This window comes from Mirounga angustirostris, unplaced genomic scaffold (genome assembly GCF_029215605.1).
Source record: "Mirounga angustirostris isolate CCGP_5_RB_7025 unplaced genomic scaffold, mMirAng1.0.hap1 SCAF_8, whole genome shotgun sequence".
Classification (NCBI taxonomy): Eukaryota; Metazoa; Chordata; class Mammalia; order Carnivora; family Phocidae; genus Mirounga; species Mirounga angustirostris.
The window spans coordinates 31,952,091-31,976,019 of record NW_026991716.1 but is presented as its reverse complement, the minus strand read 5'-3'; the positions used below and the strand labels follow the sequence as shown (position 1 = coordinate 31,976,019).

At 50.0% G+C, this 23,929-nt stretch overlaps 2 protein-coding genes across 10 annotated transcripts in view; both read right to left on the bottom strand.

Moving 5' to 3' along the window:
• Positions 1–316: 316 nt before the first annotated feature.
• Positions 317–7,901, bottom strand: LOC135365555 (probable E3 ubiquitin-protein ligase makorin-1). Of its 7 annotated transcripts, XR_010413604.1 has the most exons (7): positions 7,392–7,901; positions 6,967–7,211; positions 4,495–4,689; positions 4,241–4,413; positions 2,047–4,149; positions 1,797–1,941; positions 317–1,560 (listed from the first exon to the last, which is right to left on the bottom strand). XR_010413604.1 is itself a non-coding variant. In XM_064597517.1 (6 exons), the coding sequence occupies exons 3-6, from the start codon at positions 4,372–4,374 to the stop codon at positions 1,423–1,425; spliced, it is 528 nt and encodes a 175-aa protein (XP_064453587.1). In that variant the 5' UTR covers positions 4,375–4,413; positions 4,495–4,689; positions 6,967–7,097; the 3' UTR covers positions 317–1,422. The 7 variants fall into 7 exon arrangements, 5 of the variants coding, with proteins under 5 accessions (XP_064453587.1, XP_064453583.1, XP_064453584.1 ...); XM_064597517.1 differs by lacking the exon at positions 7,392–7,901 and having other exon boundaries at positions 4,039–4,149; positions 6,967–7,097; XM_064597513.1 differs by lacking the exons at positions 6,967–7,211; positions 7,392–7,901 and having other exon boundaries at positions 4,039–4,149; positions 4,495–5,115.
• An 11,460-nt stretch (positions 7,902–19,361) lies between these two features.
• PPARD (peroxisome proliferator activated receptor delta) overlaps positions 19,362–23,929 on the bottom strand; it is an 80,034-nt gene continuing 75,466 nt past the window's right edge. For all 3 annotated transcript variants that reach the window (XM_045866762.3, XM_064597512.1, XM_045866763.3), the window contains 3 exons: positions 22,921–23,123; positions 22,292–22,742; positions 19,362–21,522 (listed from right to left, as the gene is read on the bottom strand). In XM_045866762.3, coding sequence (XP_045722718.1) covers positions 21,275–21,522; positions 22,292–22,742; positions 22,921–23,123 — 902 coding nt within the window. In that variant the 3' untranslated portion in view covers positions 19,362–21,274. The remainder of the gene's footprint in view (positions 21,523–22,291; positions 22,743–22,920; positions 23,124–23,929) is intronic.

Genomic DNA, 23,929 nt, shown 5'->3' with positions numbered 1-23,929 from the left:
GGGGATTTAGGGAACAAAACAAAGACCCTTCTCACTGTTGTTGACACTCTAGAGAGGAGAGACAACTAATAAGTAAACAATAGAATGTTTGATTGTGATTAGTGCTTTCAAGAAGAAGAATATAGCAGGGAAGGGAGATAGGGTGAGGTAATTTTAAGTAGGTAGTCAGGCAAGATGAACCTGAAGAAGATAAGGAAGCAAGTCAGATAGAGATCTGTGGGGAGGCCATTTCAGGCAGAGGGGACAGCACATGCAAAGTCCCCGAGACATAGTGCGACTGGAGCAGAATGTACTTGCTGGAGAGTAATCAGAGAAGAGATCAGAGAGGTAACTGGGCTAGATCTTGTGAGGCCTTGAGGTCATAAAGAGGACTTTGGTTTTTCACTTTGTATGGTAAGCCATAGGAATATCTTGTTTGTTTTTAAGTAATCTCTACACCCAATGTGGGGCTTGAGCTCATGACCCTGAGATCAAGAGTTGCATGCTCTGCCGACTGAGCTAGCCAGGTGCCCCTGAACAGTATGGTAAGCCGTAGGAATATTTTGAGCTGGATCTGATTTCCACTGGAGCCATGTTTTTTCCCAAAATAATTTTAAGTGAGGTGTTGGTAAAGACTAAGGAGTATTTCTTAGCTAGTGACTGCTTTGCAAAGGCTTAAATAGCAGGAAAGAAGTTTTTTGCCAACACCTCTATCTCAGGTTAACTGTTCTAACTTCATAGAAGATGTCTTTGGTCTTCAAATGACCAGCTGTTGGGGGAGAGGGGAGAGACAGGCCCTGGCAAGTAGTGGGTAGGGTCAGGAATGCTAAATAAACTTCAGTGCCTTGCCAGTCCTCAACTCTCAGCTTTACTCTGAGATGGTGGCTCTGGCTCATGCCCACTAAGGTGGGCATTCTAGCCAATGGGAAGGAGAGCAGGGAGGAAAGTTCTAAGGGTGGTTCAAGAACCCTGGGGGATCCTGGAGAGCCTTTCATGGGATCCATGATGTCATTACTATTTTCCTAATACTAAGATGTTATTTGCCCTTTCTACTCTCAAACTCTTAGGAGCATAAAGTGAAGTTTCACAGAGGTCAAGTGACGGGTGACATTGCAACAGAATGATTGCAGAAACAACCCGTGGTTCAGGGGGAGGGCATCTGGGCTACGAGCAGACATTCTTTAGATACCAGCAATGATGGCTTAGATGCATTTTATTGGTTTTATTTCAGAATCCTACAAAAGAACAAAGTTAAAATCCAAGTCCCTGGCAAGAGAGTGAACCCTTTCCCTTCCTCTTCCCTTGATCCCCAGTTGTGTCAGTGCTGCGCTCCTTGGGCGTGGAGGGCTTGCTACTTCAGCCCCTACCAAGCCCCAAAAGGGAAAAGACTTATCACCTAGCAACCCTTACCCCTCAGCCCCATCCCCCACATGTTGATCCTGGTTACAGAAGGCCGAGGTAAGAATTATCGGGATCCAGCAAGAGTTCCGAACCCCAGAAGGCCATGGCCAAGGCACAGTCCATGAAGAACACTTCGTCTTCCTGCTCGGTGCCCCCTAGGAACCCTGCTGGGCCCAGCACCTGGGAGTAGAGAAAGAAATCAGTGAAAACCCATCAACTTCAACCCTATTGCCCCAGGAACAAGAGAATCAAGGCTGACACATAAGGTTGGGCAGGTTGTACATAACACAAAGATGCCCCATCTGAGCAGGCACCATTATCATTATGAACATCGTGTATGGCTTTTACATTTATCGAAGACATTTATTGTAAACATGGCCAGCAGCCTCCCTGTCCCATATTCCTGCTGTTACCACCTCACTCCCAGAGGTCAGCTGCATACTCTCAGTCCAGGGAGGATCAGAGGTCAGGGCTTTATCCGGTTGCTGGTGCAGATAAATACAATCAGACTTGAAGGGGCAGCGGCCATTCCCTTGCATGAAGAATCGGCATCGGATCTGGCTATGAGAGGACAGAAGGAGAGAAGACTGTTGCTTTCAAGCCCTGTTGCCCCAGAAAAAAGGAGCACTCAAGGCTGACATGTAAGGTTGGGTAGGTTGTACATACCACAAAGCACCACTCCTGTGCAGCCACTGAGGGTATCACAGTGTAGATTTTACTACATTTATTACAACTATTTTCCAGCAGATGGCAGTAAAGTGTCTTAAGGGATGCCTTTCTCTAAGTCCCACAAGGTCGATTTGGGCCAGCAGTGATCCCCGGAATCTCTTTTCCGTCTTTGAACTAAGTTTCAATAAAAGCACCAATACAGGAGAGGTTTGTGGGCAACCTGTGATCGGCTTACGTAGGACCAGCTTCCTTCTTGCGGAGAAGGATGGATGAGAGGCAGAAAGGAAAGGACAGATGCCTGTTAATAGGTTCTTCTCTGCATTATCACTCTCTGCTCCACACCTTTGAGTCCTGCCCACTTCCTGCAGCCCCAGTGTGAATGCAGGACCCCACTGACTCCCCAGGCTGGAGGCCTGGGAATCCCTCTAAACAAACGGCCCTTTCTCTTCTTCCTCCTCCTATTTACCCAAACCTAGCATCAGACAGGAACCCCTCCATCTGGACAGCCTACAAAAACCCCACACTCAACCTGTCCAAATCCCCCATCAGCTTCTCTCTCTCTGGGCTCATGTAATAGTGCCATAATGTGGCCACATATGCTCAGTAAGATATTCATCATTTTTTTTTTTAAAGATTTTATTTGAGAGAGAGCACAAGAGCAAGAGAGAGCATGAACGGGGGGAGGGGTAGAGGGAGAGAGAGAAGCAGACTCCCCACTAAGCAGGGAGCCCGATGTGGGGCCTCGATCCCAGGACCCTGAGATCAAGACCTGAGCCGAAGGCAGATGGTTTACCGACTGAGCCACCCAGGCGTCCCATATTCATCATCTTAAATCTTCCTTCTCCACCTCACTGTCAGTTGGCCACCCAGGTCTGGCCCTTTTTCCTCTCAAGTCCATATCCACCCCCCCGACCCCCTTCCTCCCAGGATGCACTAGGAGTCAGAATGCCTGGGTTCAAACCCCACTTTTTCACTGAAGTCATAAAGACCATGCCTCAGTTTCTTCTTCTGCAGCATGAGGGTCGTAGGGTGCCCTAGTTCATGGAGTTGATAATGGGCAAAGTCTGTCATACAGATTAAGCCCTTCTGCTACCTTGTCTCCTAGCACCCCCAGGCTGGGTGCTCCCTTCTGGTGGTTCTCGACTGGTACCCCAGATGCCAGTAGTTCCCCACTTTGGCCTACCTCTGCCTTGAGTGCTCTCATTTCTCCCCTCCTGAGGGGCCCCTACTTCTTTTCCAACACCCAGCTCAAATACTTCCTCCTCTGTGAGATTCACCCAAGAGTTTTGTCTCAGTCACTTTGTTGATCCAGCTATTATAGTTCACAGACAAAATCCAGGTGCCTTCTCAACAAGGTCAAATGTCTCACAGGTGGAGACAAGACCTTTTTTATCCCACCCTTTATCCAAATATACTTTGCATATGTTGAGTATAATTAACCCTTTGGGAAGGTGGAATTAAGAAGCTGGAATGTACCTAATTCCAGATCTGGATATAGGCCCACCCTCCCCAATAGATGAAAAACCTACCCACCTTTTCCCTTGCTCCGAGGGCTGACCTTCTGATCTCCTTCTCAGAGACCCCATGTTTTCAAAGATCATCTATGCAACAACATGTATTCCTATCAATCTACTTTCGGGAAAGGGAAAGGGGAAAGGGGAAAGGGAAAGGGAAAAGGAAAAGGGAAAGGAAAAGGAAAAGGAAAAGAAATAGAAATCAGAAGTAAAAGCCAAGCAGGGCTTTTCATTTTGCTGAGAAAACCAGAGTTGCCCTGCATTGACCCTGAGCCAGGCTGGCAGAGAAACTTGGGCTTGATCTGCTGCTGCTGTCTCTGTCACTTTCCAAAACAGTGGAAAGAGCTCACATCCTCATCTGCCATCTCCATGGCTCTGAACTTCTAGGATTTGGGGGATCCCAGGCTGGGAACCAAGGCTGAGCCGGAGTAGCGCAGGGGCCGCCTTCCCCTCTCCCCTAAGCTGCCAGGCTCACCAGGTCCGAGCCTTGAAGTTCCTGATGAGTTGCTCCTTCGCAGCCCCCTTGCTCACCCAGAATTTGTGGGGGATGATGTAGCTGGAATGGACCCGGCACTGGGGACAGGCCCTGCGGGGGTGATGGGGCGGGAGAGTGGTCACGAGCCCAGACCTCTCGGAGGGGTTTCCCTCCCTCCCGCCCTGCTCCTCCTGACACTGACTTGATGACGTCCAGCGGGAAGGTCCGCTGGCTCTTCCTCCACGTGCGCAGGCAGCCCAGGCAGTGGGCGTGGCTACAGTTGGGCAGGATGCCGAAGATCCGCTCAGCCTCTGGCTTGTCCCACACCTTGTCCATGCAGATGCCACACACAACGTCCCGACTGTCCTGCTCCCTCTGCAGCCACACGCAGGGTCAGGGCACATCCCCATCCCCCCCCCCCCCGCCGCCCCCCAGACACACTGCCGCCGCACATACAGCCCCGGGGACCACGGAGCCCTCCTCCGGCTGGCCTGGGCGGCTCGGAGGTCCAGCCTGGCATCCTCTGCCACTGCCCCTCCCCCACAACCTGCTGCACCTCCTGGTCCAGGCTCTGAAGTGGGGCCACCAGCTCCCGGACGGGGTCTGACGTAGGCTGATGCTCGCGGGACTCGCTGTGTTCCACGTCAGCAGCTGTTGGGGGAAACTGGATCCATTCATTCATTCATTTACTCATTCACGCAAGCTCTACCTCCACGCACACAAAGTCCGGCCCCCAAGTAGCTCAGAATCCAGGCAGAATTGTAAGTCTCTGGTACAACCACTGAGAACCATGCGGTCCGGTAACAGCAGCTACTGGCCACATGTGGCTAGTGAGCACCTGAACTGCAGCTAGTCTGAACTGAGAGGTGCCGGAAGTGTAAAATGCACGTATTTCCAAACTGAGTACCAAAAAGACTCTAAAATGTTCCATTAATAACTTTTTTATATTGATTACAGATTGGGATAATATTGGATAAAGAATCTTTGATAAATTGGGTTAAATAAAATATAATATGAAAATTAAACTTCACCTGTTGCTTTTTACGTTTTTTTTTTAAGATTTTATTTATTTATTTGAGAGAGAATGAGATAGAGAGAGAGCATGAGAGGGGGGAGGGTCAGAGGGAGAAGCAGACTCCCTGCTGAGCAAGGAGCCCGATGCGGGACTCGATCCTGGAACTCCAGCATCATGACCTGAGCCAAAGGCAGTCGCTTAACCAACTGAGCCACCCAGGCGCCCCCCCCCCTTTTTTTTAATAGTAGGCTCCACACCCACACCCAGCGTGGAGCCCAACGCAGGGCTTGAATTCAAGACCCTGAGATCAAGACCTGAGCTGATATCAAGAGTCAGACCCTTAATGGACTGAGCCACCCGCTTGCCCCTGCTTTTTACCTTTTTAACATGGCTACTAGAAACATTTAAATTTCATATGTGAATTGGGACCACTTTGGAAAAGAGTTTGGCAGTTCCTCAAAATATTAAACACAGAGTTACCATATGATCCAGCAATTCTACGTCTAGGTATATACCAAAGAGAAATGAAAACATATGTCCACACAAAAACTTGTACATGCATGCTTATATCAACATTATTCATAATAGCCAAAAAGCAAAACAACTCAAATGTCTATCACCTGATGAATTAATAAAACAAAAGGTGGTATTTTCATATAGCAGAAGAGTATTTGGCCATGAAAAGGAATGAAATCCTAGGGCTCCTGGGTGGCTCAGTCATTTGAGCATCTGCCTTGGGCTCAGGTCACGATCCCAGGGTCCTGGGATCGAGTCCCGCATCAGGCTCCCTGCTCAGCACGGAGCCTGCTTCTCCCTCTGCCTCTGCTTCTCTCTCTCTCTCTGTCTCTCATGAATAAATAAATAAAATCTTTAAAAAAAAAGGAATGAGGGCGCCTGGGTGGCTCAGTTGGTTAAGCGACTGCCTTTGGCTCAGGTCATGATCCTGGAGTCCCGGGATCGAGTCCCGCATCGGGCTCCCTGCTCGGCAGGGAGTCTGCTTCTCCCTCTGACCCTCCCCCTTCTCATGTGCTCTCTCTCTCATTCTCTCTGTCTCAAATAAATAAATAAAATCTTTAAAAATAAAAATAAAAATAAAAATAAAAAAAAGGAATGAAATCCTGATCCATGCTACAACATGGATGAACCTAGAAAACGTTATGCCAAATAAAAGAAGCCAGCCACAAAGGGCCATATGGTGTGTGATTCCATTTATATGAAATGTCCAGAACAGGCAAATCCACAGAGAGAGAAAGTAGTTTAGTGTGTGCCAGTGGGGGGGGGGGGGGGGACGGAGAGGATGTGACTGCTACTGGGTTTCTTTTTGGGGTGATGAAGATCTTCTAAAATTAGATAGTGGTGATGTTCATAGTACTCTAAATATACTATGTCACACTGGATTGTATACTTTGGTGAATTTGTGAATTATATCTCAACAAAGCTGTTAAAAAATTATATGTGTGACTTGTATTTCAGTTGGACAGCACTGAATTAGAGCAGTAATTAAAAAAAAGAACCACATTTAGTGTTTACTCTATGCCCGGTACTGTGACCTAAGCACATCACATTTATGAACTCATTGCACTTCACAAGACCCTGGGAGACAGGTTCTGTTATCATTGTCCTTTTGTAGATGAGGACACGGACATCCAGAGAGGTTAAGGGACTTATCCAAGATCACACAGCTGCTGAGTGGTGGAGCCGGCTTTTGAAACTAGGTGGTTTGACTCCACAGACACCATGATACTCTGCTTCTAAAACATAGACAATGACAGAGCTGGAGGCAAGTGTCCCTCTAGCTGGAAATCTTGAGGTAGGAAAGGGATAAAAGAAATATAAACCTTGCTCAGAGATAGCACAGGAACCCTGGTCTCAGATCCCACCTGTGTCCCCCCTAAGGGCCACTGATGACTTACATGATGGTGAGAGGGAATTCCAGGGACTGCCACCAACCTCCTCGGCCTTGCTGGCCAACCCCGCCAAGCCAGGCTCCATGCTCCAGCAGGCCCCGGGCCAGTCCCAACCCACAGCCACGGAGGGCAGGTAGGTGGGCTCGGAGCCCCTGCGGGTCAGCCCCAGCCGGGGTCTTGGCAGGGTGACATGTGGCTCCGAATGGCGCCGGCCCCATTCCAGGTGGCCAGGGGGCTGAGGGTGCTGATAGCTGCATTGGGAAAGAGAAGTGTGAGGAGATCAGATAGACCCTCCAGGGCTCGGAGCTAGCTCAGCCTAGAATTTGGAGCTGAGAGGGGAGAAGAGGCTTTGGGAAGATGCATGGTGCATGGAGGGAGGATTCCTCCTGTGTCCCCCACCCTCTTCCCCGTTTTAGGAGAGGAGTGCTTACCTGCATTGGTCTCCGTGGAAGCAGAAGCCTCGCTGGAAGTATCTGCAGACTTGGGACACCTTCCTGTCTTGAGCAAAGTAGTAGCTCAACCTCCAGCGATGGGCCCCTCGGGCAGAAGTCCTAAGAGATTGAGTCATGCTCAGCCCCTTTGTGATCCTTAGACAGAGAGGCTGTAGGATTGCAGAGCACGGGCTCTGGAGTTGGTCCTGCCTTCAAATCCTGATCTTCTGGGGTGCCCGGGGTGGGTAACTCAACCTCCCTAAAGCTTGGTTTCCTCACCCTTAAAATTAGGTTAGCAATGCTTCATTGTTACCTCAGGATTGTTGCGGGGGGTTGTTTAAAGATTTTGCACGATGCACGTAGTGGGTGCTCAGGAAATCACAGTGATTACTCTTCCGTCCTCCAAGCACAGTCTTTCTGGAGTCAGAACTCAGGGTTCAAATTCTGGTACCAGGGCCAGCCTCAGGGGCATAGATCTGTGTTGTCACACAGGGGCCCTGCCCTTGCTTTAATGACCTGCTGTTGCCCTCTTAAAAGGATTACATTTAAAAATATATATATATATATATATATATTTTTTTTTTTTAAGATTTTATTTATTTGACAGAGAGAGAAACAGCGAGAGAGGGAACACAAGCAGGGGGAGTGGCTCCGGGAGAAGCAGGCTTCCCGCCGAGCAGGGAGCCCGATGCGGGGCTCGATCCCAGGACCCTGGGACCACGATCCTGAGCCAAAGGCAAGACGCTCAACGACTGAGCCACCCAGGCGCCCCTAAAAAATATTTTATTTGAGAGAGAGCATGAGCGGGTGGCAGGAAGCGGAGGGAGAGGGAGAAGCAGGTTCCCCGCTGAGCAGGGAGCCCGATGCAGGGCTCGATCCCAGGACTCTGGGATCATGACCTGAGCTGAAGGCAGACGCTTAACCGACTGAGTCACCCAGGGGTCCCTGAAATGATTACATTTTTGAACAAGGGCCCTGATGTTTTTTGGAACTGGGTCCCACAGATTACATAGCCAGTTCTACCTGATACCACTCCTTCTTGGTTGTGTGAGCTTGGACCACTTTTCCATGCCTCAGTTTCTTTATTTGTAAAATGGGGATAATATTAGTACCTATTTCATGGGGTGAGGTCAAATTTAAATGACATAATATATTTAAAAACAATATATGGGGGCATCTGGGTGGCTCAGTAGGTTAAGCGTCTGCCTTTGGCTCAGGTCATGATCCCAGGGTCCTGGGATCGAGCCCTGCATCGGGCTCCCTGCTCAGCCGGGAGCCTGCTTCTCTCTCTGCCACTCCCCCTGCTCTCATGCTCTCTCTCACTCAAAAAAATAATATCTTCTAAAAAATAAAATAATAAAGACAATATATATAGCAAGCCCTCAATAACTATTAACAGTTTTCATCTTCATCATCACAACTACAGGGGCTTTTGAGGGAGAAGGTGGGAGGCGGAAAAGGGAAGGAGGAAGATGGTTGGGCAGGTGTTTATTGAGAATCTACTACATGTTCAGGCCTGGGCCAGGGCGCTAGGACAGTTGTCCACTCTTGTCATGTGTTTCCTTGCCTGGAGGGCAAATGAGACCACACATGAGGCGGCCAGGGCATCAGGGATGGGGACAGAGGCCCTATTCTAGTTGCAAGAGAACACAGACTGCTAGCCCAAGCTGAGGGTCTGCCGCAGAGTGGCCAGCACCATTCCCCAGAGAAGGTCCAGTGGTGAGGCCCGGGCCGAGACGCAGGCAGAGGGAGAGAACGATGGACGACAGGCCCCCAGGGCTTGTCAGTGAAGGTGCCAGATTGTGGGTCACATGCTCCTTCATTTACAACAACAGCGTGGGACCCCGGGATGAAGAACCTGCCTGTGGAGCTCCTGCCGAGGTGACAGAGCAGAGAACCAAGAAATCAGGGCCATAACTAGTGGAAGGGGAGCGAGGCATTCACCTCAGACACAAAATTTCGAGGGATGCCCCCCAAAAACCTCACTAATACAAGAAATAATATCTTAAAGATCAAAATTCATGCCAAAGAAACCTACGATGACCAAAATATCAAACTTTGAAACAAAGAGGATTCAATCCCACACAATTTATCTGCTTTGCCTCCCCCAGTCCAGGCCCCGCAAGAAGGGCACAACCGACCCAGACAAGCACAGGCCGTGAGAAGGGTTCAGCCAGGGACAGACAGCTGGTAAGGTGGGGACCGACTTTTGACAGGGTGGCCAGGGAAGGCCTTTGATGAGGTGCGAGAGGTAATAATCATTATTCCAGTGAGGGTTGTTCTGTTATTACATAATAAAATAATAGTAATAGTAGTATGGTTGCTCCTTTTATGGAAGCTATTGTGAGGGCCAGGAGTGTAATGTAAGATCATTACACAGTAATTATTGATGAGAGACCACTATGTAAATTTTGGCATAATTCAGAGGAAATTCAAAGAATGTGCTTGTGTGCTCTCTCGCTCTCCCTCAAATAAATAAATCTTTCTTAAAAATTGAAAATAGAAATTGATGCTGAACCCTGGCTTCTTCTAACAATAAGCAATATTTATCCATGGACACATGAGCTTTTGCGGGGGGAGAGAAAAAGCAACTGTCCCGTCTATCTCAGGAGAAAATTTTCTTTCTTTTTGTTTTTTTTCTTCAGGAGAAAATTTTCTAAAGAAATTTTTTTGTTATTTAATTATTAACTGTTAAAGTATGTAATATATTTAAGTTGTTTTGATCAATTGATTACTACTAATAACAACATCCAGAAAAACATAAGTTTCACAAATATTTTTGTTGCAGGAACATAGAATATTGTCATCAGTAAAAGATGGAATCTGAGAATAAAAATATGTTAAGATAAAACTCTGGGGAAGTGAAATAGAAAAGGCACTCAAGGAAAAAAAAGGAATTATGTAAAACTGTAAGAGCCTGTATTTGGGGCACCTGGGTGGCTCAGTCGGTTAAGCATCTGCCTTTGGCCTAGGTCATGATCCCCCGGGGACCGGTGATCAAGCTCCCTGCTCAGCGGGGAGTCTGCCCCTCACCCCACACTCTTGTGCTCTCTCTCATTCTCTCTCTCACTCTCTCATAAATAAATAAAATCTTAAAAAAAAAACCTGTAAGAGCCTGTGTGTGTATATATATATATATACATATACACACACAAACACATATAAAATACATATATATTTTTAGATGGATGACATTATATGTAAAATCTCTCTGGTAGTTAGATGCCACTGGATACATGAAAAGAATCATGTACTTATTCACAGCCACCCCGCTCACCTGCCATTTCTGGTCAGCTGCCCACACAGCGAGTTCACTGGCAAGACCCACAGCCAACAGCCCAGAATACCTTGGATTGAGATTTCTACTCAGAATTAGAGCCTGCCCCAGCCCAGTGCTCCCTGGAACCTTGTCACCATTCTCACTACCTGGCTTGGAAAAAGTGAGAAGCTGATACAGGACTGAGGGCAAGTTCTTGTGGGCTCAGGGCTTTGAACATATCCCTCAAAATCTTGCCTCAAGTGCCAGCCTTGGAGAGGAAAGATTCAGAAATGACAAAAAGCATTTGATTTAGTGATATAACTTCTCTTTAAACACATCTTTTAAAAAGCTCTTTTGGATTTTTTTTTCCTAAAAAGTTATTGTTTTATTTTATTTTTTTTAAATAAACTTTTTTTTTTTTTTTTAAGATTTTGTTTATTTATTTGACAGAGAGAGACACAGCGAGAGAGGGAATGCAAGCAGGGGGAGTGGGAGAGGGAGAAGCAGGCTCCCCGCAGAGCAGGGAGCCCGATGCGGGGCTGGATCCCAGGACCCTGGGATCCTGACCTGAGCCGAAGGCAGACGCTTAACGACTGAGCCACAGAGGCGCCCCTATTGTTTTATTTTAAAGTGGGACTATTTGGGGCCACCAACTACCTCCTTCACAAGCTGAGTGGCTCAGCGACAAGAGCTCTCCAAGCGTGTCCACGGGGGTTCAGCCCCTTCGATGAGCCACAAGAAAAGGGGCTAGGGGCTTTGTGATCAAATCCATTTGAGTATCTCTTCCTTCTATATTTTCTTAGAGTCATGCTGTATATCGTTTATTGTACGTGAACATATAAAAGGTTCTGGTAGGGGCAGCTGGGTGGCTCAGTGGGTTAAGTGTCCAACTCTTGGTTTCAGCTCAGTCATGAACTCAGGGTTGTGGGATCGAGCCCCATGTGGGGCTCCGTGCTCAGTGGGGCATCTGCTTGAGGATTCTCTCCCTCTGCCCCTCCCCCAACGCTCTCACACACTCTAAAATAAATAAATAAATCTTAAACAAACAAACGGCTCTGATAAGCCCTGCAAAGGAGACTGCCCCATCTAACCCAGCATTGCTTAAACCTGTTTTTATTGTTATTTGTTTTGGGCCCTGCACCCACCCACCCTTAACGTGCCAATGAAACACACGTTGCTTGTGGAAACACCAAATTAGTTCACTTAATTCTGAAAACAAGTCTTAAAAGTCAGGAGTCTTTTTTTGTTTTCCAAATCTGAGGCTCAGAGAAGTAAAGTAACTGGCCTGGGACTCAGAACAAGAGCTAGGACCCAGGTGTCCTCATTCAGCCCAATCGTTCTCTAGCTGCCTGACTGGGGGAATTTCTCAAGCCAAGCTCTGAGGCCAAGGGGGAGGGACAGAGCAGCCGAAAGGCCCAGGTAATCCAGGCCTGGGAGGCGGCAGAAGGGGCTTAGTGCCTGGGTTGCTGGAGCCGTGAGCATACCCAAAGGAATGACTCTCTCATGGCATAATGTTCAACCTGACCTGTTTCCATTCAAACGTTACGAACATCCGGCTCCATGCTAAGTCCTGGGGCTACAGAGGTGACCAGGACATCAGATCCCACCCACTGTTTGGGGTTTCTGGGCAGAGAAATCTTCGCTGAGTGGAAGAGAAAGAAGGCAACTGGGGAACGGTCAGACCTGAGCTAGCCCTGACGGAGCTGTGCAGCCTGGGTGTGTCTTTTCTCCTCTCTTGTCTCAGTCTCCTCCTCTGGACTATGAGGGCATGGGAAGTGATCTCCAGACCCCTCCAACATTGGGGTGGGGGCAAGGAAGCCCCTCCTTGGCCTGATGCACCCCACATTCTTAGACACTGGGCTTTCAAAAGCCAGGCCGAACCTCAAAGCCTTTTCTCCCACCTTCCCTGGGTTCCCCTGAGACCCAGACCCCCTACCTGCATGGCCGCTGGGAGCCGGGGCTGCTCTCTCTACCATGGCCGCTACCATCTGCCCGCGTGGAGCCCATTCCAGCTGCAGCCCCCAGTGAGAATCAAGCAGGCTGCTCCGGTGCACCTTTATCCTCCCTCTCCAGGCAGGGCCAAAAGGGGGAGGGGCTCCCCAGCCAGGCCTGCCCCTTCCCTTGGCCCCAGGTCTGCAGAGGGGAGGAAGAGAGGGCGGAGGCAGGACGGTTGGGAGGCTGTGGGGTTGAGCAGCCCAGTTCAGGCTCCAGGAAGTGCGTGGGGTGGAGCATGAGGGCCTTCAGGGATCCCTAGGTGATTACTGGAGGAAACTGGGGAATGGTTTAAAACTTCAAGGGTGCAGAGGGGCAGGGTGAGGAGGGGATACAAGGACCTGAGACCTAGGACCAAAGGCCTCGGAAGCTGCGAGTCTCAGGGCTGAGGAAGTAATTTGTGGTGTCCGAGAGGGGTTTACAACTGAGGAGGCCAGAGTGGGGCCTCCCTCAACTCCAGGGCTACGTAAACCCCACATGTGGAGCTGAGGTTGGTGGAGAAATCAGAGGGTGGGCTGGGAGGCTTTGGAGCGTTCAGGAGATGGTGTAAGCCAGGCATGGGGTCCAGGGAGGCCTGTCCAGGGGGGCCACATACTGGACAGATCCAAGAGGCTCTGGGGACCTGCCTCTGGGACCAAGATGTTCTTTCTACAGAAAGTCGCTGTGGCCTGGTCTATGTTTGCCATTGAAGCCAGTTTGCTCCCCTGGGCACAGAAATTAGAAGAGTCTATGCCTCAGCTCAGCAAGGGCTACCGTGAGAGGTGGCCAGGAGGGGGTTTGCCCAAGGCTTTATCCAATGAGGACACCTCAGATTGGATGACAGTCCGTCCACCAAGCAGAGCCTCTCTCTTGGGCAGGATAAAGATCTGGTGGATTCATAGCTTGCCGTGGGGCGAACCATGGGTTGGGCCCAAGGAGGATGTGGAGATAGGGGAAGGAGGACTGTGAGGTTTAAGAGTCCTGTTCTATTTATTTATTTATTTATTTATTTTTTAAGTAATCTCTATGCCCAACGTGGGGCTCGAATCTCAGGACCCCGAGACCAAGAGTCGCACACTCTTCTGGCTGAGCCAGCTGGGTGCCCCTCCATGGTTCTATTTCTAAGACCCCCTCAAGTCCCATCTTATGCGTCCGAAGCTCATGCTCTCTCCACTAGACTGCACTGTCCCCTATGGAAGAGAAGTTTAAGAACACCAAATAAGAGGAATTCACTTAAAAATTAAAGGAGCGGGGCACCTGGGCACCTAGTCGTTAAGCGTCTGCCTTCGGCTCGGGTCATGATCCCAGGGTCCTGGGATCGAGCCCTGCATCGGGCTCCCTGCTTGGCGGAGCCTGCTTCTCCCTCTCCCACTCCCCCTGCTTTTCCTCTCTCGCTGTTTCTCTCTCTGTCAAATAAATAAATAATATCTTTAAAAAAAATAAAAAAAAATAAAAATTAAAGGAGCAATTTTAAAATTGAATTTAAACAACTTATGTCTATGAGTACATTGAGATCATAGATTGGGACCAATAGTCTTGGACATTTTTGTTATTTCCTTTACTTTTGTTGGATCAACATTATTATAAGACCGCTGCTCTGAACACTGAGCTATGGAGCCCACTTTGGATCAAAATTATTACGTTTTATGTCCAGTTTTTATTTTAATTCCAGGTAGTTAACACACAGTGTTATATTAGTTTCGGGTGCACAATATAGTGATTCAGCACTTCCATCCATCACTCTGTGCTCATCACAAGGGCCCTCCTTAATCCCCATCACCTATTTCCCCCCATCCTCTTGACCCCCTCCCCTCTGGTCACCATCAGTTTATTCTCTAAGAGTCCGTTTCTTGGTTTGTCTGATTTTTTTCCCTTTGCTTGTTGGTTTTGTTTCTTAAATTCCACACACGAATGAGATCATATGGTATTTGTCTTTCTCTGGTGGACTTATTTCGCTTAGCATTATCCTCTGTAGCTCCATCCATACTGCTATAAATGGATCAAAATTATTTTTAAAAAATTTTCATTGGTGCTGCCAATCTTCCCTCTGTGGAGCCTGTGACCACTTACACTCCCACCAGCAGTATGGGAGTGCCTGGTGTTGCACACCCTTGTTGCCAACACAATGTCATCACACTTGTTAGTACTTGTTAATTTGGTGATTTAAAAAACAGTATCTCGGGGCGCCTGGGTGGCTCAGGCGTTAAGCGTCTGCCTTCAGCTCAGGTCATGATCCCAGGGTCCTGGGATCGAGCCCCACGTCGGGCTCCCTGCTCAGCGGGAAGCCTGCTTCTCCCTCCCACTCCCCCTGCTTGTGTTCCCTCTCTCACTTTGTCTCTCTCTGTCAAATAAATAAAATCTTAAAAACAAAACAGTATCTCATTGTAGTTTTAATTTTTATTTCTCTTACTATGGGTAAAATTGAGCATCTTTCCATGTTTGTTTTTTAGGTAAATGCTATGCCCAACGTGGGGCTTGTAATCAAGACCCCGAGTTCAAGAGTCCTATCTCTATTGACTGAGCCAGTCAGGTGTTCCAAGCATCTTTTCATATATTTAAGAGGCATTTTTTTTTCTGTTCATATCCTTTGACCATTTTTCTATCAGTTGTTGACCTTTTATTTATTGATTCATAGGTGTTCTTTATATATTAAGGAAATTAGCTCTTTGTCTGATTATGTCACTTTTTTTTTTTTACATGGTTGATTTAAAATGTCTTATGGTTTTAGCTCTGGGAATTAATTTTTAAGATGTACATATAGTAAGGTGTTTCATTTTTTATTTTATAGACTCTTTTAAGTTTTGTGTATGATGCATGAAACTTAGAAACTTTTTTGTGTATATAATAGACTTGAAAGGTCTATCCACCTCATGATTATACAAAAATATGGGGCCCCAGGGTGGCTCAGGCATTAAGCGTCTGCCTTTGGCTTAGATCATGATCCCGGGGTCCTGGAATGGAGCCCCGCATCAGGCTCCCTGCTCAGCGGGAAGCCTGCTTCTCCCTCTCCCACTCCCCCTGCTGTGTTCTCTCTCTCCCTGTCTCTCTCTGTCAAATAAATAAATAAAAAATCTTTAAAAGATTATATAAAAATCTTTTCCCATGGGTTTCTTCTAGTTTTTTTACACTGTAAATATATCAAGTGTATCCATTTTCCTGTTGATGAATGCTATTTTGTTTCCAAGTTTTTGTTATTGCTGCAGTGAAAACCTATAGGAGTCTTTATGTAGTTTTGTGGGTTTCACACCAGGGTATGGTGTCAGGTTGGTTTCTCCAGGAAATACATTTGGAGGGTTACTTGCAGGACACTCTGTGGGGAGTGCTCTTTGGAACAACAGCTGTAGGGAATTGGAAGGAGGCGGGATGGCATAGAGAGAGAAGCTAAATTACAATGTAGTTGCAGCAGAAGCCTTGACTCTGGAGCTGGGGTGATCCTTCAAGCTGTCCCAAACAGGCAGGGTGGCTTGGCCTCATACCCCAGTGTGGGCTATAGGCTGCCCCTGGGAGGTGAGCTTATCCTGGGCAAGGCAGCTGCCTTCAGCAAGAGCACTTTCCGGAGAGGAAGTCCGCTGGGCACCCTGCAGCCATGGAAACTAAGGGCTACGTTCCCAGGGGGTGGAACCTCCCTGACACCCCCACAGCCCACAGGCACATTTAAGCTTTACTAGGTTTTGCTAAGCTGTTTTTCAAGTAGATTATACCAACTTCTACTCGCTTCTCAGTGTGTAAGAATTTGTACTGCTGTTCTTCCTGTCGACATCTTCCATTTTCATTTGCTTGTACTATTTTCTGGATAATTTCAATAGGTCTTTCTTGAGCTGCAAAAATGACCTCTTTGGTGGTATCTAACCTGCTTCTTCTTTTTTAAGATTTTATTTATTTGAGAGAGAGAGAGGAGGAAGCATGAGAGAACACAAGCAGGGGGAGTGGGAGAGGGAGAAGCAGGCTTCCCGCCGAGCAGGGAGCAGGGAGCTCAATGCCGGCTCGATCCCAGGACCCCGGGACCATGACCTGAGCCGAAGGCAGATGCTTAACGACTGAGCCACCCAGGAGCCCCTCTAACCTGCTTTTTAGATCGTTGGGTTTTTTTCTTTTTTCTGGAAGTTCTAGGTATTATTTTTTTAAGATTTTATTTATTTGAGAGAGAATGAGCAGTGGGGAGGAGCGGAGGGAGAGGGAGAAGCAGGCTCCCTGCTCAGCCTGGGGCTCAATCCCAGGACCCTGAGATCATGACCTGAGCTGAAGGCAGACACTTAACCAACTGAGCCACCCAGGTGCCCCTGGAAGTTCCAGGTATTTCTTTAAAAATTTTTTTTCCCTTAAAAAACAAATTTCTCCTTATGGTTTTGATTTTTTTCTTTGTATTTTTTAATAATATAAACGTTATTTCTTTTTTTTTTAAGATTTAAAAAAAATTTTTAAGGTAATCTCTACCCCCAGTGTAGGGCTCGAACTCATGACCCAGAGATCAAGAGTCACATGTTCTATGGACTGAGCCAGCCAGGAGCCCATATTTATTTCTTATAATATATTCAAGTTATATTTTTGGATGTCCCCAGGGGCTCTAATTTCACTGGTTGTTATGGCTATTTGTTTTCATGCAGGATTTTCTTCATTTTTTTTTTAATTTTGTGGGAATTCTGTACTTCCTGCCTGTACATGTCATCCAGAGAGGTTTTGCATCTGCTTCTTCCAGGCTCCCCAGGGATATTACCAGCCTGAGACCCTGTTTCTTTCTTTCTTTCTTTTTTAAAGTAAGCTCCACTCTCAATGTGGAGTTTGAACTCACAACCCTGAAATCAAGAGTCGCATGCTCCACCCATTGAGTCAGCCAGGCACGCCCCATCTTTCTTTCTTATTGAAATAAACGTATTGCATTAGTTTTTTTTTTTTTTTAAGGATTTTATTTATTTGACAGGGAGAGAGCAAGAGAGCACAAGCTGGGGGAACGGCAGGCAGAGGGAGAGGGAGAAGCAGACTCCCCGCTGAGCAGGGAGCCTAACGCGGGGCTCGATCCCAGGACGCTGGGATCACGAACTGAGCCGAAGTCAGACACTTAACCAACTGAGCCACCCACACGCCCCTTATTGCTGAAGTTTTAAAGAACTATTACAAAGATAGTAGCTTCTAATTCTCTTAAGGTTGCTTTCTTCTCTTTTAGTCTGATTCATTTGTCCTGAGTATCATTAGAAAGAGATCTACTTGCTCCCCAAGTTTTGCTCATGGGTAAAAAGCAGAGGTCCTAAGGCCCTGGATCAATATGCCTCTTCCCAGCTGAGTGGCCCCAGGCACACTTGCTAATCTCTCTCATTGTGCGTCCTCACCTGTAAAGGGCAGGTGATGGTATTTACCTGTAGGGTAATGGTGAGAATTAAGAGGTGACGTATGTAGAATGCCTGACACGAACTAGGAGCTTAATAAAGAGTATCACTTAGTGATACTAACAAGTTGCCAGAATGAAGTGGATGCTGTCTCTTTGCAGCCAGGTAACAACAGAAAACTCGTACCGAGACATACCTTCTCCCTCAACTGAGTCCTATCTAGTTCTTTGGTATCCTTTACTCTTACCTCTTTAGTGCTGGGAAGAGGACTGGCCGTTAACAACTGAGCCAGTCTTCAACTTGACGTGAGCAAAATCAATCAAGCAAACCAGAAGATTCCATCGTAAGCGAGGCTATCAATTTCAGAGACGCCCCTGTTCCAAGCATTCCTCTTCCTCCTCCTCAGGTCCTCCTGTTCCCCTGGGACTGTCCCTCTCCTGGCTGAGATGAACCCTATGGGACTTGACAGAGGTCAGATCGCTCCAGCCAGCAACAGAGAAAACAGGGAGGCAAGTGTCAGACTTGAAAGGGACTCATGGCGCTTCTGGCGGGAGCGGCTGAGTTGCATGGAGCTCCAGGCTTCCTGCTCAGGGCATGAGGTCCCGGGGGCAGAGCAGCGGCCGTGACGGCCGGCACCCTGGCAGCCCTTGGTGTCGTGAGTGTGGACTCTGGTCCTGCAGTCACCTTGGTGGGCGGCTCCAGGCTTTGACAGGGAGAGAGCACTAGTTTCTGCAGTGTCCGTGGGGATTCTGGTGATGCTGGCCACTAGATGATCCCATTTCCCACACAGCCCTGGGGCTGACGGTGTCTGCCCAGTTACTAACGGATGGCCTCAATTTCCCCCCTTTTGATCTTTCACTCCTTTTGATAGTTTGGTCACAATTTCCTAGAGTACATTCCCCACTCTGGAATGTTTCGGGGTGTCTGTTTTCCTGGCTAGACAAGTACTGAAGTCTGCCCTGAACTTGCCTCACTGCAGTCGAGCCCACGGGCTGCAGAGGGCCCGGCTCTCTGTGAAGGTGGCACCCCGGGAAGTAAAGGAGAAAACTAGGGTGCTGGCTGAGGAAAGCCCTGGTCTCTTGTGCGGGTGATGCCTCCTCCAGGGCCCTTCGGAGCCCTTCCCAGGCCCTCCTCACGCCAACGGAGTTGCTACCACGGCACCAAAGGTGTGTGTACCCGTTCTCCCACTCGTCCCCCAAATGCCCCGTGCAGGGCAGGAACCTCAGTCCTCCACCTTTGCTGACCGATGAGTGGGGGAGCAAAGCAGGTGATGGGGAAAGGTGAATCAGCTCTCCTGGCCTGCACCCCAAAGTCTCATTTGCCCAGCCCGGTTTCCCCCTTTGCACACTGGATAGGGAGGAGGGGGAGGAGTCCGATCAGCCCCCAGGAAAAACCTGTAAAAAACGGAGTCAGCCTACATCAATTCTTAAATATTTAATTCCCATTTATTTAAAGTTCTGTCAGTCTGTGTACACTATTTATATTAAAAACACAGGAAGCTGGGGATCCTAGCAAAAATATACATTTCGATTTTGGAGATTGTGTTCAGACACTGAGAAGAGCTATATCCTCAGCACCAGGCCTGGGTGGGGGCGGGGGGTGCGTGGTGGCGGAGGGGGCGTGGGGGTCAGGCACAGCATCTCTCCCTTCACAGTGCTGGCTCAAAGGGAGCACCCTAACCCCAATCCTTGGTCAGCTGGGGGTGGCGGTGGGAGTTGTCAGTAGAGACTGATCCTAGGGCATGGAAGGCAGGGGCAGATGGACGGGACTCTAACCTCAGGTCTTCCCCAACCTTTCTCAGAGACCCTCACCAGTCCCTCACCCTTCCAGGCCAGTTTCCTTCCTGGTGAAGCAGGCTGGGTGGGCTGACTTCCTGCTCAGACACAGCATCCAAGCTGGGCTTCAGTCCCTCCTCTGAGGCCGAATACTTCACCTGGGAGGAGGGGAAGGGTAGATGCAAGGGCCAGAGGAGGGGGACTGGGCCTGGCAAGGTCCTTGGTCACCAGAAGCTGTGTAGGGGGAGTTCCCAGTGACCGGCTGGGCTGAATACAGGGGAAAGGGAGAGCAGCAGAACTGTTGGGACAAATGGATGTCACACTGAGCGGGATCAGTTTATCCCTGGCACCTCCCCCATAAGCAGGTGCTGGGCTGGTTCAGCAGGGCACCCCTGCCCACCAAGGGATCTGGGAATGAGGGCGCAGCTCTGCCCACTCACCTGGAGGCCCCTCTGACCCATCTGCCTTGGGGAAGGGAGGGTGAGGGGTGTGGAACCAGGTAAAGTGATTCAGTGCTTGTGTGTGCTGGAGTGTTGGGGGGTGGGGGCGTGCGTGAGCTTCCTCTGGGCTCCTGGTTGAGGCTGAGGCCAGGAACTCCTGAGAAACAGGAGTCGTGGGTGGTGGCTGCTACAGAGTGGTGGGAGAGGAGCTGACGATGACCCCAAGGCCTGGGCTCAGAATTAAGTACACCACTTGCTGCCTTTTCTGCCAACCTCCGCCTCCCTCGAGGCTTGCTCCTCTTCAGTGGGGGCCCCCACCTGAAGGGAAGCCCATCTCCTTCCAGGCTAGGGGTGTCCCCTGGCGGCCAGCGCAGGGGACCATCAGTGACACTGGCCTGGAAGACTGATGAAAAGAACAGAGAGGGCGTTAGTAATAGGGGGGCTGGGGTGTGCTGCTAGAGAGGGGTTGGGTGGGTAGGGAAGGGTGGTGACAGTCTGGGGGAGGCGTCCTGGCCCTCAGGGCAGGGCCCCCGTGACTGGGGGCCATTGCTGCAGTCAGCCCGGGCCCTGCGTGGCTTCCCCAGGAAGCCAGGCCCAGAGAGCTTAGTGTTTCTTTGGCTGGCCCATGTCCTTTGCTGTGAAGACAGGAGAAGTGAGGCGCCTACCCTTACAGGTGACTGTTGGTGTGGAGGGCAGGCCCATTCCTCCCTGCTCCTGGGGGACAGGGGACGGGGCGGACAAAAGCAGAGGACCTGTTCCATGCTGCTGGTGAAGTAACACAAACTGTCTCACAGAAAGAGAAAGGGGGACAGACATAGGGATGGGGAGAGAGAAAAAGGGAAGGCCAGGGAGGAAGGAAGAGGGGAAACCTACAGAGAGGAAGAGAGAGAGAGCGAGCAAAGAAATTAGAGAAGAGGATCTGAGAAAGAGGCACATGAAGAAGGGGAGGGAGGGAACGCAGGGAGCAAGAGGCTGTGTGTCTGAGCGCAGGAGTGTGATTCCACTGCTCCGGGCCCATGTGCACCCAGGGCTCAGGGCCTGCTCTCCGGAAAAGTCCCGTGAGTGGCGTCTGTCCCAGCTCTGTCCGCCTGCCCCCAGAGGCCCCGGGCGCACGCCCTCAGTACATGTCCTTGTAGATCTCCTGGAGCAGGGGGTGCAGCGAGGTCTCCGTCTCGGTCTTCTTGATGCGTTGCATCATCTGCGCGTGCTCGGTGACCAGCTGCCGCAGGTCAGCCATTTTCTGCAGCAGCTTGGGGAAGAGGTACTGGGCGTACGGATGGTTGGCCTGCAGGTGGAACTCGAGGGCACGCAGGATGGTGTCCTGGATGGCCTCCACCTGGGGCACGTTTATGAGGCCTGGCCGGTCTGTGGGGACACAGGGCAGAGGTGTGGGAGGGAGCAGGCATGCATGGAAGTCTCCAGGGGCGGCAGAGGAGCTCCCCTACCTCTACCCGGGTGGGTGACTTGGCCCAGGGGACAGCAGACCTACTGCTGTGACAGACCCAAGCCCTGTTCTGTCAGTGACTGTTCTACTGAGTATTCTAGCCCCTCCACCCCAGGTCCTGGCCCATCTCCTTCACTTTTTTGTTTTTTCTTCTGAAAAAGGCAGTATGACCTCATGGTTAAGAGACTCACTGTCTGGATTCAACTCCCGTCCCTACCACAGGCTAGCGAGGAGGCTGTGGGCGGGCCACTCGGCAGCCTCTCTGACTTCCGTTTTGTCATCTGTAAAACGGGGTGACAGAAGTACCTTCTGCACAGGCTGCTGCGAGGATCAAATGAGTTATAATTTGGGAAAAGGAACCAGAACAGTGCCTGGCACGAAGTAAGCTCTATGGCACTGTGAGCAGGATGATTATTCTAGTTATTGCAGCGGAATCTGAAAAATGCAGGCAAAATATGGAGAATTTCTCCACCGTCAGAAATCATCCCCGTTAACATATTGGCATTATTTCTTTGCAGTCTTTTTTCTGTCTCCTCTCCATCGAGAAGAGGGAGCCGGTCCTCCACGCAGTCGGGGCGTCGCGTGTCGCACGGCTGTCATCACAGGGCACCTCCCCACGCTATGCGCGCTCGGGCCTGGCGCCCCGCGGTGGGGCCCGAGCCCCAGCAGGGCGGCCCCACCCTCACTTACCTCCACAGAGAATGATGGCCGCGATGAAGAGAGCCAAGTCACTGTCATCAAGTTCCAGGGCATTGAACTTGACCGCAAACTCAAACTTGGGCTCGATGATGTCACTGAAAGGCTTCCGGAGGCTCCGCAGGAACTCCCGGGTGACGAACCCGGTGCCGTTGGCCACCAGTAAGCCGTCCTTGTTGACGATGGAGGCCAGCATAGCGAAGATGGCCTCGTGCACACCGTACTTGAGGAGGGTCACCTGGTCGTTCAGGAAGAGGCTGCTGAAGCTGGGGATGCTCTTGGCGAACTCGGTGAGCTCCCGCACGGTCTCGACCGTGGTGCACTGGCAGCGGTAGAAGACGTGCACGCTGATCTCCTTGTAGGGGGGCAGGCCGGTCACCAGCTGCTTCCACACCAGGCCCTTCTCCGCTTGCCACAGTGTCTCGATGTCATGGATCACAAAGGGCTGAAAACCAGGCCCCATGAGAGGCCAGGCCTCGGGGGGACCCCCGCCCATGTGCTCCCCATGCCCCCAGCCTGTACCACGAAGTGAGGGGAGGGAGGAGGCCCGGGTCTCCCAGCAGTCAGGCAGGTGGCGGCAGGGCCCAGAGCCCGGGGCTGCCAGGCCAAGCAGTGACACTCACCGCCGTGTGGCTGGCCTTGCCGGTGAGGATGCCGCGGGCCTTCTTTTTGGTCATGTTGAAGTTTTTCAGGTAGGCGTTGTAGATGTGCTTGGCGAAGGCCTTCAGGTCGGCCACCTGTGGGTTGTGCGGATTCCCCTCGCTTGCCGTCAGCCCTGCCACCAGCTTCCTCTTCTCGGCCTCTGGCATCCGGCCAAAGCGGATGGCTGTATTGGGGGGTGGGGGGGAGGGGGGGTCATCGAGGAGCCCAGGCAGGAGCTAGCACCTCTAACCTCCTTGTCTCACAACAGGTACGTGAGCCAAAAATGGAGACACGTTTTTTGAGCCCAGGACCCTCAGAAGCTCTATGGCCAGCACACTGGAATGTTGGGGGACCCCTCCAGAATGCAAGCGCTGGGGGACAGGGATTCTGTCTTGTTCACAGTGCCTGGCACGTACACAAAGGCCCTAACTCCTCGGGGAGTCAACTGAGCCACTGTGCCTGGAAGGCAGTGCACTGTGATGCGTAGGAAGACAGTTTCTGGTGTCAAAGGCCTGTGCCTGAGTTCCAGCTTGGCAGAAATAGGCAGGCTATTTCACCTTTATTCATAAGAAAAATGGGCTAATACTGAAATCTCACTGGACTGTCAAAAAATAAGACTATTCACACAGTAAGCACTAAAAAGTTAGTCATTAGTAATGGAACAGGATAGAAATCTGGCTTCTCTAAGAGAAAAAGTGAGAAGAACTGCGTTGGCCCTGAGATCTCCTAGGAAATCCGCTCAGCCCACCCAAGGAACAGAGCCCGGGCGGATACAGACTGAAGGGTGGGACCAAACCCCAGATCTGCCAGGCCCCACCATCTAGGAAAAGCTTCAGGTGGAGGGCTCGGTCCCGCTACCATCTAAAAGGCAAGACAGGGTAGCTGTGAGTGGAGACATTTAAACAAGAGGCTCTCCCCAGTCCTCCGGGAGGGCAGGGCAGGGTCTGACCCAGACAGGCAAAAGGGGCAGGTGGGCTCTGCAAAATCCTA